This window comes from Hevea brasiliensis, chromosome 2 (genome assembly GCF_030052815.1).
Source record: "Hevea brasiliensis isolate MT/VB/25A 57/8 chromosome 2, ASM3005281v1, whole genome shotgun sequence".
In the NCBI taxonomy this organism is placed as follows: domain Eukaryota; kingdom Viridiplantae; phylum Streptophyta; class Magnoliopsida; order Malpighiales; family Euphorbiaceae; genus Hevea; species Hevea brasiliensis.
The window spans coordinates 123,499,175-123,512,409 of NC_079494.1; the positions used below are offsets into that span (position 1 = coordinate 123,499,175).

General features: G+C 37.0%; 2 protein-coding genes across 4 annotated transcripts in view; both read right to left on the minus strand.

Annotated features, from left to right (window-relative positions):
• Positions 1–13,235, minus strand: part of LOC110663008 (arginase 1, mitochondrial) — an 81,617-nt gene that overhangs the window by 24,801 nt on the left and 43,581 nt on the right. The window lies entirely within an intron of this gene.
• LOC131177709 (probable leucine-rich repeat receptor-like protein kinase At5g63930) lies at positions 7,907–11,736 on the minus strand. 3 transcript variants are annotated; one of them, XM_058142815.1, is made up of 4 exons: positions 11,182–11,735; positions 9,998–10,258; positions 8,994–9,851; positions 7,907–8,691 (listed from the first exon to the last, which is right to left on the minus strand). In XM_058142815.1, the coding sequence occupies exons 1-4, from the start codon at positions 11,600–11,602 to the stop codon at positions 8,210–8,212; spliced, it is 2,022 nt and encodes a 673-aa protein (XP_057998798.1). In that variant the 5' UTR covers positions 11,603–11,735; the 3' UTR covers positions 7,907–8,209. The 3 variants fall into 3 exon arrangements, with proteins under 3 accessions (XP_057998798.1, XP_057998807.1, XP_057998800.1); XM_058142824.1 differs by having other exon boundaries at positions 9,998–10,683; positions 11,182–11,318; XM_058142817.1 differs by having other exon boundaries at positions 8,300–8,711; positions 11,182–11,736.

The following is a 13,235-nucleotide window of genomic DNA, read 5'->3' on the forward strand; positions in this document are numbered from 1 at the left end:
GATCTACGCAGATCCGATAAATGTTCCGCCTCATAAATTGTTCAACCTCATCTCACCATGGCCTTTCGCAATGTGGGGCATCGATGTGATTGGTCCCATCAACCCCAAGGCATCCAATGGGCATAGATTTATCCTAGTAGCCATCGACTATTTCTCCAAATGGGTCGAAGCAACATCCTACGCACACATTACGCAGAACACATTTCTCAAATTCCTCAGAACTAACATCATCTGCCGGCACGGCCTCCCCAATGAAATCGTCACTGATAATGTCAAAAATTTGAATGGTCCGAAGATCCAGAAATTGTGTGATCAATACAAGATCCGACATCTCAATTCCTCCCCGTACCGCCCCCAGATGAATGGAGCGGTGGAAGCTGCAAACAAAAACCTCAAGAGGATAATCCGGAAAATGACGGTCACATATAGGGATTGGCATGATATGCTTCCCTACGCTCTTCACGCATACCGGACTTCTGTAAGGACCTCAACTGGTGCAACTCCTTACTCACTGGTTTACGGGATGGAAGCAGTGCTACCTATTGAAGTTGAAATTCCTTCCTTAAGGATTCTGAAGGAATCAGGGATTGATGAGTCAGAATGGATCCAGTCGAGGTTGGATCAATTAAACTTGCTGGACGAGAAAAGGCTAGCAGCAGCATGTCATGGGCGCTATACGAGAAGAATGGCGTGGATTTGACAAAGCGTCGCCACGCGAATTCCAACCTTGGGACTTAGTTCTGAAGAAAGTGTTACCAAATCAAAACGATCCCCGGGGCAAATGGTCACCAACCTACGAGGGACTCTATGTGGTTAAAAAGGCATTTTTCGGAGGAGCCTTGATCCTGACCCACATGGACGGTAAAGAACTTCCAAGACCTGTGAATGCTGACACAGTCAAGAGATACTATGCCTAAAAAAAAAAAAAGGGGTAGGGGTGAAAACCCGAAAGGGCGCTCCTAGCAAAATAGGTGAAAGAAGGTGAAAACCAGCAAAGGGCGCTTTCTGTAAAATGAGTGACGGATGAAAACCGAAGGCGTCCCAAAAGCGAGCAAAAAAAAACCAAAAAAAAACAACAAAAAATCTAGGGGTGAAAACCCGAAAGGGCATCCCAAGAACCAAAAGGAAGAAATAAGGAAAGGAGTACGAAACCAAGAAGGGAAATAAACCGTCATGGCATGAGACTTCAGAGTACTAGAAATAATGGCAGTTAAGGGGCTTCAAAGCTAATTACAAGGAATATGTGAGATCTATCCTTGTACCCTTTTCCTTTGAAACTTTATTTTTGTTTTTATTAAAGCCGTATTAAAATCATACTTCATTCCCTATGCTTTTATCTTTCCCTTATACTCATTCTTTAACATTATCCTTCTGCAATCTCGTTATTCAATGCGCTATTAATCAGTTAAAATTTTTGCCATAAGATTAGAATTTGACAATTGATAACCTCACGTACTTTACTATGAGATTTGCAGGGACTGACTTGGAAAAAGGGGGGTAGGGGTGAAAATCCGAAAAGGCGCCCCTAGCATTATGTGTGAAAGAAGGTGAAAACTCAAGAAGCGCTCAGAAATGAGTGAGGAATGAAAACCCGAAAGGGCATCCTGAAAGAGCGAGCCTAAAAAAAAAAAAAAAAAAAAAAAAAAACTAGAGGTAAAAAACCAGAAGGGCGCTTCTAGTCAAATAGACGAAAGGGAAGTGAAAATCCGCAAGGGCACTTTTCGGGAGAAAGTCAGAAAAACTGAAGTGGGGCATTTGAAGAAATGGGGTCATAGGTCAAGTCTTGCAACTCATCCTCCATTAATCATTGGCCTTTGGGTTCCTGTTAAGTACACTTCATCAGGGAAGAATTCCTCGTGTCGGGATTAGACTTGCTTTGTAAGTTGATTTTAATTTCCCGCAATTTAAATTTTCTGTTATCAACCTCTGGTTCCTTGATCTAAGTTGATTTTAATGTTCCAGCATTTAAATTTCCTGTTATCAACCTCTGGTTCCTTGATCTAAGTTGATTTTAATTTTTCAGCATTTAAATTTCCTGTTATCAACCTCTGGTTCCTTGATCTAAGTTGATTTTAATTTTCCAGCATTTAAATTTCCTGTTATCAACCTCTGGTTCCTTGATCTAAGTTGATTTTAATTTTCCAGCATTTAAATTTCCTGTTATCAACCTCTGGTTCCTTGATCTAAGTTGATTTTAATTTTCCTGCATTTAAATTTCCTGTTATCAACATCTGGTTCCTTGATATAAGTTGATTTTAATTTCATGCATTTAAATTTCCTGTTATCAACCTTTGGTTCCTTGATCTAAGTTGATTTTAATTTCATGCATTTAAATTTCCTGTTATCAACCTCTGGTTCCTTGATCTAAGTTGATTTTAATTTCATGCATTTAAATTCCCAAAGTTTACTTTCTTTGTCAATTGGTCCATTCTTTTGTTAAGCTTTGCTACTTCTAAATGCGAAAGTCCTCATCTCAAGTAGCGTATAAGTAGTTCGGTAAAATGTAGGTAGTCGTGTCTTAAGTGCTTCTTTGAAATAGAAAGCCTGAGTAATACGTCAAGAAAATAATAGAGTTGTATCACTAGGCTAACCGAGAAGGTGATCCAGCAGAATGAAACTAAATTTCAAGTAAATAAACAGGACGGATTATGTACAAAAAGGTATTGGTAAGGTAATTACATAGGAGATCGGTAAAATTTAGTCTGGCATCCTTTGTCTGGTCACAAGGTACCAACCAGTTAGAAGAAGCCTCATTCCGACCCTTAGCATCTTTGAATGCCGAAACTCTTAGTTTCAGGTTCTTATGATACGTAGCTGTAATTAAACCTTGAGAGATCGGAAAAGTCCTTATCCGGTCCCCATTTAAATATTTAATAGAGGTCGGAGGAGAGTTCTTATCCGATCCTCGCCCAAAATTTTAATAAATATTTAATAGAGGTCGGAAGAGGGTTCTTATCCGATCATCAAACTTAAAACTTTAATATTTAATAGAGATCGAAAGAGAGTTCTTATCCGATCCTCAAACTTAAAATTTTAATATTTAATAGAGATCGGAAGAGAGTTCTTATCCGATCCTCAAACTTAAAATTTTAATATTTATAAGGAGGTCGGAGGAGAGTTCTTATCCGATCCTCAAGCCAAAATTTTAAAGAGATCGGAGGAGAGTTCTTATTCGATTCTCACTTAAAAATTTTAACACATATTTAAAAGAGGTCAGAGGAGAGTTCTTATCCGATTCTCAACCCAAAATTTTTAACAAATATTTATAGGAGATCGGAGGAGAGTTCTTATCCGACTTCCAAGTCAAATTTTAACAAATACGTAAGATGATCCCCCTGAAATAAAATTAATACGCAACAGCAATTCACTAAGGTTGTCTCATTTACTTATGTATCTGGGTGATCCGGATTGGTGAAAAATCAAACATTCCTTTCGGTCAAAAGGATTAACATTCCCCTTCAAGCCCTCCTAACTATGAAGAACGTGAAGTTAAATCTACTTACCCTCGTTGAGGGACGAGGTGGGGTGCCTAACACCTTCCCCACCCGTTCATGGACCCCGAACCTAGAATCTCTGTTTTTAAAGTGGTTTCATTTTAACTTGCTTTCACAAATGGTTTTCTTTAATTTTTCTCAAAATTAAAGTGGCGACTCCTCACTTTTCCACTTCTGTGAGTATTCGTCCAGACGACCGCAAAACACCTTGCGACAAAGCTAGTACTAGAAGGAGAAACAATAAATATAGTTAGTGCTTATGCCCCGCAAATAGGACTTGATAGTGAGAGTAAATAAAAGTTTTGGGAAGATATGGATGATTTAATGCAAAGCATATAGAATGAAGAGAATATTTTCATTGGTGGAGATTTGAATGGACATGTAGGAAGTGATAGGCAAGGTTATGAGAATGTTCATGGAAATTTTAGTTTTGGCAGTCGAAATGAGGAGGAAAAAAGCATCTTGGATTTTGCTATGACATACGACCTAATACTAGCAAATACCTACTTTATAAAAGGAGAATCACCTTTAGTGACTTTCAAAAGTGGGCAACATAGAAGCCAAATCGACTTCCTCTTAACCAGGAAGACAAATAGAGCTCTATACAAGGATTGCGAGGTCATTCCAGGAGAGGCTTTAACAAGTCAACATCGATTAGTGGTCTTGGATGTCAAGTTTAGGAACAATTCAAGTAAAGTCAGAAGAAATAGTGTAGCTTGAATAAAGTGGTGGGAGTTAAAAGAAGTAAAGCAAGTGAAGTTCAAAAATGAGCTTCTCAAGTCCCAAGCATGGAAGCTGGATATGGAGGCCAATGATATGTGGATATAGATGGCATCAAAGATTAGAGAAGTAGCTAGAAAAATACTTGGGGAGTCTAAAGGACATAGACCACCCTCAAAAGAGAGATGGTGGTGGAATGAGGAAGTACAAAAGGCAGTGAAGAGAAAGGGAATGGTATAAGAAATTACCTAAATGTGATAATAATAAGGCATATGAACAGTATAAGATAGCAAAGAAAGAGGCAAAAAAGACAGTTAGTCAAGCAAGAGCACAAGCCTTTGAAAAGTTATATGAGAAACTTGGAACTAAAGAAGGGGAGAAAGATATTTATAGATTAGCAAGAAGGAGAGAAAGGAAATGTCAAGTTCTCAATTAAGTTAGGTGCATTAAGGATAAAGAAAGAAAAGTGTTGGTGAAAGATGAGGACATTAAAAAAAGATGGAGAAATTATTTTAATAATCTCTTTAATAATAATCAAAATAGTAATAACATGAATATAGACTATAGAACAATAGAAAAGAATGTGAATTATGATAGAAGGATTAGATCTTTAGAAGTAAAGGAAGCACTTAAGAGAATGAAAGTGGGTAAAGCCTGTGGACCCGATGGAATACCAATTGAAGTGTGGAAGTGTTTGGGAGATATGGGAGTGGCATGATTAATTAAATTATTTAATAAGATTCTAAACTCAAAGAAAATGTCTGATGAATAGAAGAAGAGTATTTTAGTACCTATTTTAAAAAATAAGGATGACATACAGAGTTGTTCAAACTATAGGGGAATTAAACTCATGAGCCATACTATGAAGTTGTAGGAGAGAGTTGTGGAGCATCGACTATGTCATGATACTTCTATCTCTCTCAATCAATTTGACTTTATGCCCCGTCGTTCAACTATGAAAGCGATCTTTCTCATTAGAAGCTTGATGGATAAATATAGAGATGTGAAGAAAGATCTACACATGATTTTTATTGATTTGGAGAAGGCTTATGATAGTGTTCCAAGAGATGTCTTATGAGGTGTGTTAGAACAAAAGATGGTATCTATTAGGTACATATAAGTATTGAAAGATATGTATGAAGGAGCAAGTACTATTGTGCACACAGTGGGAGGGGACACAAGAGATTTTCCGATCTCAATTGGATTACATCAAGGATCAGCTATAAGCCCTTACCTTTTTACATTATTTTTAGATGAATTGACGAAACACATACAAGAGAGTATTCCTTGGTGCATGATGTTTGCGGATGATATTGTTCTGATAGATGAGACGCGAGAAGCAGTCAACAAAAAGCTAGAGCTTTGGAAAAGTACTCTAGAGTCAAAGGGCTTTAAGTTAAGTAAAATGAAGACAGAATATATGCATTGCAAGTTCAATGAAGGCCAAACTGTTGATAGGAAAGGTTTTAGTTTAGATGGAGTGATACTGTCCCAAAGTAATCACTTTAAATATCTCGGTTCAGTCCTTCAAGTAAATGGGGGATGTGAGGAGGATGTTAGTACTAGGATTAAAGCCGAATGGTTGGAGTGGAGACCTGCTACGGGAGTTTTATGTGATCGCAAGATTCCCAATAAGTTGAAAGGAAAATTTTACCGTACAACCATACGACCGACTATGTTATATGGTAGTGAGTGTTGGGCACTGAAAGAGTCGTATGCGTCTAAGATAAGAGTTGCAGATATGAGAATGTTAAGGTGAATGAGTGGCCATACTAGACTAGATAAAGTCCGTAATGAGAGTATTAGAGAAAAGGTAAGAGTGGTGCCAATTGAAAATAAGTTGAAAGAATGGAGATTGAGGTGGTTTGGTAATGTGAAACGTAGATATATGGAGGCTCCAGTTAGACAAGTAGAGCACATTAGGTTAGAGGATAGAAAGAAAAAAAGGGGTAGATCTAAATTGACTTAGAGGGGAGTAGTACAACATAACCTACAAACATTACACATTTCTGAGAATTTAACCCAAAATCATTTAGAGTGGAAAAAGCGAATTCATATAGCCGACCCTAAATTTTTGAGATAAAGACTTAATTGAATTGAGTTGAGTTGAGTATAATAAATTTCATATAATTGATTATTAAGAATTTCAAATAAATTTTCATTTAAATCAAATAATAAAATTTTATATTTATAAATAAATTTCACAAATTTTTATGTTTGAAAATGAAGTCGGCTGTAATATAAATAAATCCAAAATCAAGATAATAGCTGATCAAGGATACCAAAACCAGGACTGACCATAAAAAAAATAAAAATAAAAATAAAAATAAAAAATAAAAAAACCAAACCAAGACGTGAGATGAGGTGACATATATATATATATATATATATATATATATATATATATATATATATATATATATATATATATATATAAAGTGTTGAAATTTAAAGATAATAGTATGCCCTAAATTTAGCTTTTTGGGGGCGGGACTGTATGCCATTAAGTCCATAAAATTTTCAGAGTTAGGATCAGCTCGCGAGCTAGGGCTACCAAGAATCAGGCCCTAGCCGCTTTATTTATATAGTATTGTTATTTAAATTATTAAAATTTTACATATATAAATAATAGATTATAAGAAAATAATTTAAATTAAATTTAATACATTTTAGTAATAAGAATTTTATTTTTTAAATTATTTTTTTAACACATCTAAACGACGTCGTTCTAGAAAAAGATTAGAACGCAACTCTCTTCTGAGTTCTCTCATTTATCTTTGAGCCTTGGTTTTTTTTTTTTTTACTTTTTTGTCAGAGATGATAGATTTCATTGCAGAATAAAAAGGTCAGATGCCAAATATAATAGAGGGGCAGATCACGTTGCAAGAAAAGTTCCAAAGCTAGAATATAGAGAAAGCCCATAAATTAAAAATTAGGCTAAAATAGGGCCCCAAAAGCAACTCAACCCATTATAGCCAATGGTTGGAGACCCAACCAAAATAAAACCCTTTCCAGCTCAAGATCCGACCCACATGAGAGGAGGAACCAACTCCCAGCAAACGCAGCGCTGCATTTCTAGTTTTCTACAGCCGGAATGGAGGCAAATGACCTAGAAAATATGAAGTAGACGGATGAAGCACAGAGGGAAAAACTGTCGCCAAGGTTTACCAAGCAAACCGATTAAATCTCCAGGAGATCAAGTTGTGAGCAGGACTAGGAGAGCACCAAAAATACCTTGCCATGGTCTATAACATGATCTGAATCAAGGGACACTGATCAATAACGAGGCAAATCTCTCTTAGCTGTGATGTCTTGCTCTTTACTTTAACCTAGGAAGACAAATAATGAAAGACAGACGAAGAAGACAAAAAAAATTCACAGGCCAGTGGACAAAGCAAAACAATCTTTTTGTTGTTTTAGATAGACGCATCCAGCATAGGCCAAATTAGAGCGTCAGGTCTAAATTCTATAGTACAGATACACGTGAATTCAATTGGAAAGTTAATGTTCTCTTCTCTTCGCACTCTTTAATGTTCTCTTCTCTTCGCACTCTGCAAACATCAGTTTTTCCATTTCTGGTTCCATAACAATTTCCAGAGCATCTCATCATGTTGGGTTCTGCTTACATATTGTAAACGTTATGGGTATATTGCAATATTATTAGAAAATTAATAGTGGGAGGCAATGGTAAGTAATTTGAACATAACTACATCCCTAAATTCAGTTCATTAGCTAAAGATATATCACTTGACAGACTTAGACCTGCCCCCCGACCTAATGACTAAAAGTTCATTGCAACTCCCAACAAATTACAACGAAGCCGAACAACCCCAACGTCTACAACAGATTCAGTCCTCAAGAAAAGACAACGAAGTTGGGCAACAATTAGCAATTGAGCTTTCAACATCAGCTGGTTAGTGCGGAAGTGAGGGATCCAAGTCTAGCCTCTTGCACGTTGAAAACTGAGGCAAAATGTCCGTAATTCTGAATATGAGTTAAGGAGAGACAATAATTTCATGTAGTTCCTCCAACACAGATTCCATTGTAGGCCTTTGATTTGGAGATTCATGAGTGCAAAGAAGCACCAATCTCCCGAGTTTGGCTGCCTCTGATTCTGAGAACTTTCTTTCAAGATTTGCATCAATAAAGTCTTCGACCCTGAATGATTCCACTGCTTGGCGAGTCATTGTGGTGACTATACGTTTTCCACTGAGGAGTTGAAGTACAATCATGCCAAATGCATAGACATCACTCTTTTCAGTAAAACGGCCAGTAGTTGTGTACTCAGGGGCCAGGTATCCCATGGCAGCACTAGCTTTAAGCATGGAGAAGACAATGTCATCTGCCAGCAGTTTGTGCAAGCCTGAATCTGAGAGCAACGGATTATATCGTCTGTCAATGAGCACTTTCTCAGCTGATATGTTCTGGTGGAATAGAGCAGATTTATTTCCTTTATGACCATGTAAATACCCAATACCTGGTTAGAACATAAAACAACTAGAAAGATTATCAATTTGATGAAGAAGGTGCTAAAAGTAATAGGTTAGCAGCTTGTATAAAATCTATAAAAAAGTTATTTTCTTTTCTTCAATTAGGTGTGGAAACTATGCAAGTGATCACCATCAAAGTAGATCCTTAAGATTAGTTCCACATCCACTGGCTATTTGACTTTAATCCTATTTCTTAGTTGTTTCCAAGTGCACCTAAAATGTTCACGTCCAACAAATAAAAAACGCATGACAGGTAAACAAATTCTAAAAATTTAGCACAAATACTGACCTTTGGCAATGCCTTTTATGATAGATATTCTGGCGGACCATTCAAGAAACCTCCCATTGCCCTCATTTATGTCAAGATACTGCAACAGGTTTCCATTTGGGACAAAATCGTAAATGAGAAAACACTCCCCCCTTCCTTTTGAGCAGCAAAAGCCTCTCAATCTCACCAGATTTTCATGTTTCAATGAGGTCAAATTCTTCAAACCCTTCAAAAAATCAGCTTCATCAGATTTACAACTCATTTTGGTGATGCACTTTACAGCAACAATTGACCCATCTCTTAGGATTCCCTTGTAGGTGGCTGAGAAATTACTCTTCCCCAACAAATTCACCTCTGAGAAGCACTGAGTTGCTCGTTCTACCTCTTCTAAATTGAACATGAAGCTCTCAAGAAATTCCTGAGAGAGTCCACTTTTGCTCTGGCCCACGGCCAAGGGATCCCACCCATTGGAATACTCTAGGCTGATGAGTGGAGAGGCATTCTTCCTACAAACTTCCTTGACCTGGTCAGTACTAAGCCGACCATCTGAAGTATCAAATGCACTTCCAATTTTCTGTTTCTGGCGACGGTACCATGTGAATGTGAAAAGTCCAGTGACAGTTAATACAATAAAAACTCCAATTACACTAAATATCACACCATACTGTGGACTTTTGGATGAATTTGAACAGTGAATTTGGCTGCAATTAGAAGGTAAGTTTGCAGATTCTGGGATATCCTTTTGCAATGCACCACTAGGTTTGGAAGGCTCAGGTCTATCTGGGTTTAGATGATCACATGTTTCCAAGTTAGGAAACTCGACTCCACATAACTTAGGGTTGTTGTCATACTGGAATCCACTATTCAGTCTCTTCAAAGCTTTAATTTTCATCAAGAAGGAAAAAAAAAAAAAAAAGTAAAGCCAAAAGTTAATTCCATGTCAATTTTCTTATTATATCAACACAGACCTAATGGTGTTGGTAAGCAGATGGAAGGATATATTACAGTTTGAGAAATCAAATTACCTGGAGGCACATCCCCAGAGAGGCTGTTGTTTCGAATGTCTAGAACTTGTAGCATAGGAGCATTAGCTAATTTTACTGGAATTGAACCAAAAAGACCATTAAAGCTCAAATCCAGCCTTGTTAACAATCCTAAATCACCCAAGCTTGCAGGTATTGCACCAGTTAACTGATTATATTGTAGAGCAAGGACGTTAAGCTTCTTCAGAGAACCCAGTTGTGTTGGTAAACTCCCAGTCAACTTATTGTAACACAGCTGCAAAACTGAAAACAAAGAGATCCAGATTGAGGCTCGTTTCAAAAAATTTTCCATTTGTCTACAGTTATAGTCTTCAAAATGACAATGTTGTACAGCAGGTCTGCTAAACTATGAACACACACATCTATAAATATATATTTCTTTTTAAATGAAGCTCTCAATAGATCATTCCTTTTTGGTAGTGCAAGAACACAGATCCCATAACGCTTAGCTCAAAAGATTGACTCAACGTTAAGCAACAACAATGAAGTCTAAAATTAAAATATAGTAAAACAAAAGGGAGTCCATGGACGACTGTCCAAGTAATAATTAGGCATCTATTCAACTAATCATTCAGGTAGACATGGAAGAACTTTTCTTTTCTTCTTCAGCCATTGATGAAGGTGAATTTGATAATGTTGTTGAGCGTAAATAATAAACCACCAAGAATCTGCAATTAATGCGAAAGCTTTATTCCATTCTGTTTGGCCACAATTTCGTTATTTTTAGAGAAGTGCAAAATAAATATACTCAAGCTTTTGGCTTTTCATGAGAAGCAGTTCAGTGTTTGAGATACCCACTACCCAGTCCATAAATAAACTAGAAAAATCAGACATCAAAATGTTGAAGAATGTTAGCATAATTATATAATTATGCTAATTGCTATAATTATGCTAACAAAGAAAAAGATAAAAAAAAAAAAAAAAGGATTAAACCCAAGTTAAATGAGAGAACCCAGATAAAAAAAATAATAAAAAAAAAGTCAAGTAACAGACAAGATTGAAGCTTTTCAATGAAAAAGTTTCCGCCCTTCACATGACTTATTAAACCCAAATGCAGCAGCTGGCAGAAACTTAGAAAACTTAACATCAAAATAGCAAATTTTCAAGAAAAGTAAACAAGCGAAGAACGCATAATGCAATTTTACTACGAAAACTTAACAACTAACCTTGAAGATTAGACATGTTGCCAATCTGAAATGGAATCTCCCCAGACAAATTATTCACATTGAGATACAAATCACTTAGCTCAGTCAGCTCAGCTATCTCTTTCGGTATTTCTCCAATAAGAGCATTGAAATGCAGATACAAACCAGTTAAGCTCTTGAGCCCACCTACAGCCGGAGGTATCTGGCCGGAGAGACCCTTGCCCTGAAGAGAAATATTAGCCACACGGCCTTGCTCATTGCAAGCTACGCCCTCAAAAGACCCACCACATGGGTCAGTGTTGGGTTCCCAGGAGGTCAAGAACCGGTTAAGTGGATCGAGGGAGGCCTTGATTTGCATGAGGAGTTGGAGTTCTGCAGGCGAGGAGAAAATTGGTGAGACAAAGAGGAAGAGAGATGAGAGATAGAAGAGGAGATGATGCATGTTTGGGTTGAAAGAAAGTGCAGGAAAGTGAAGGAAACTATGTGGGTTTCCGAAGTTAAGAAGGCAGAAGAGAGATGAAAAGAAAGGGATTCTAAACTTAGTTCATTGGCAAGCGTTCATAGACGAGAGAGAAGGTAGAAGTAACTGGTCACACTCACTCGTGCACTCGCAAAGCACCAACACCCTTTCTGCACTTCTTTATATGCAGAATTTGAAACGATATGGGCCCCACTCTGAACCGATCCAAAGATGAGTGGGTCCCATTTTCCGATGCATACGAACCGTAGATGGAGGGGAAAAGCTCCAGTACAATCAGCATTACAGTAGATCTAACAGCGCTATCTATTGTTATGTGGGGTCCTCCGTCCATGGTCAATTCCATAATTTGCCTAACTCCAGGTCCACACGGACGAACCTGTAGTTGCGTGGCTAAAGCAATCTTTGCTACGACTCAGAAATTTCAAAATTTCTAACTTCGGAGAGGACTCTGCCGGCAAGGATTATTCGCTGTTGGCCAATAGTTCCATAATTAGTATTAATTTCGAATTAAGTTGAATTTTACGTAAAAGTTTTTGACATTTTTTATTTGCTCATCATAAAAATCTACAGATTTTCTAAATTAAATCGAAGCATCTGAAGAATGAAGTACACCCCTTTCTTTTTGTGTGCTCCGCTTTGAAATGCTTAAATCCAATGCAGTGAAATACGTAATGATAGGTTCTTTCAATCATTTTTGCATTGAAATTGAGACTTTGGATTAGAATTTAAGCATTTATCATTGTTTAAAACAGTAGTGGGGTATAATTTTTGTTACCTTTTTTTGCATGCAGATATATGAATTCTGAATGCAAATGGCTCAGAAGTCAAACAATCTTAAGTTACAAATAAACATGATAATATATATAGAACATGGAAAAGGAGAGCAAATATTAGGAGATTGTCATTTTCAAAAGGAATATGATGCCAAACTTTGCATAAATAAATAAATAAAATGTATTTATTTATGGTGCCTTCCATATAACTCCACTTCAATGGGTGGCCCATGACAATGCCATAACTGATTGCTACTGGCACAGGCGAGATTGACTGCAGACACTATTACACTGATGAGAAAAAGAGCAAGGTAGGTGGAAGAAAATTCAGTGCTACATAAATTTCTAATCATGTGTTATAGAAATTTATTTCAATTTTCAAACCATTTCATAAAAATTCCCATTTTAAAGATCTATTTCCCTTTTTTTTTTTTTTTTAGATTGTTGAGGGAGGATAAATTTAAACTCCAACAGGAAAGGTGTCAGTTGATCTGATCTTTCTATGCACATCCACTTTGGATGAGAAATTATATTCCAAAGCTACATGTTCCTGATCACTACATGGCCCTGCATGTGTTCCTGAATGGTTGAACACTCCTGATTATGGACACATTGTTCAGCTCCATGTGAAGTCGAAATTCATGTTTTCTTGTCTCCAATAGTAAAGGAAGAAGGACCCAGTTCTTCTTACAGAGCTTGTGAACCCATTATTTGAAACAATCAAAAGGACAGATTTTGTAGTTACACCAGCTGTCCGTGATCATCTCATGGTAAAGCTCAAAGGCTTATTGCATAATGTGTACAAAAAGGTTGTAATTTCC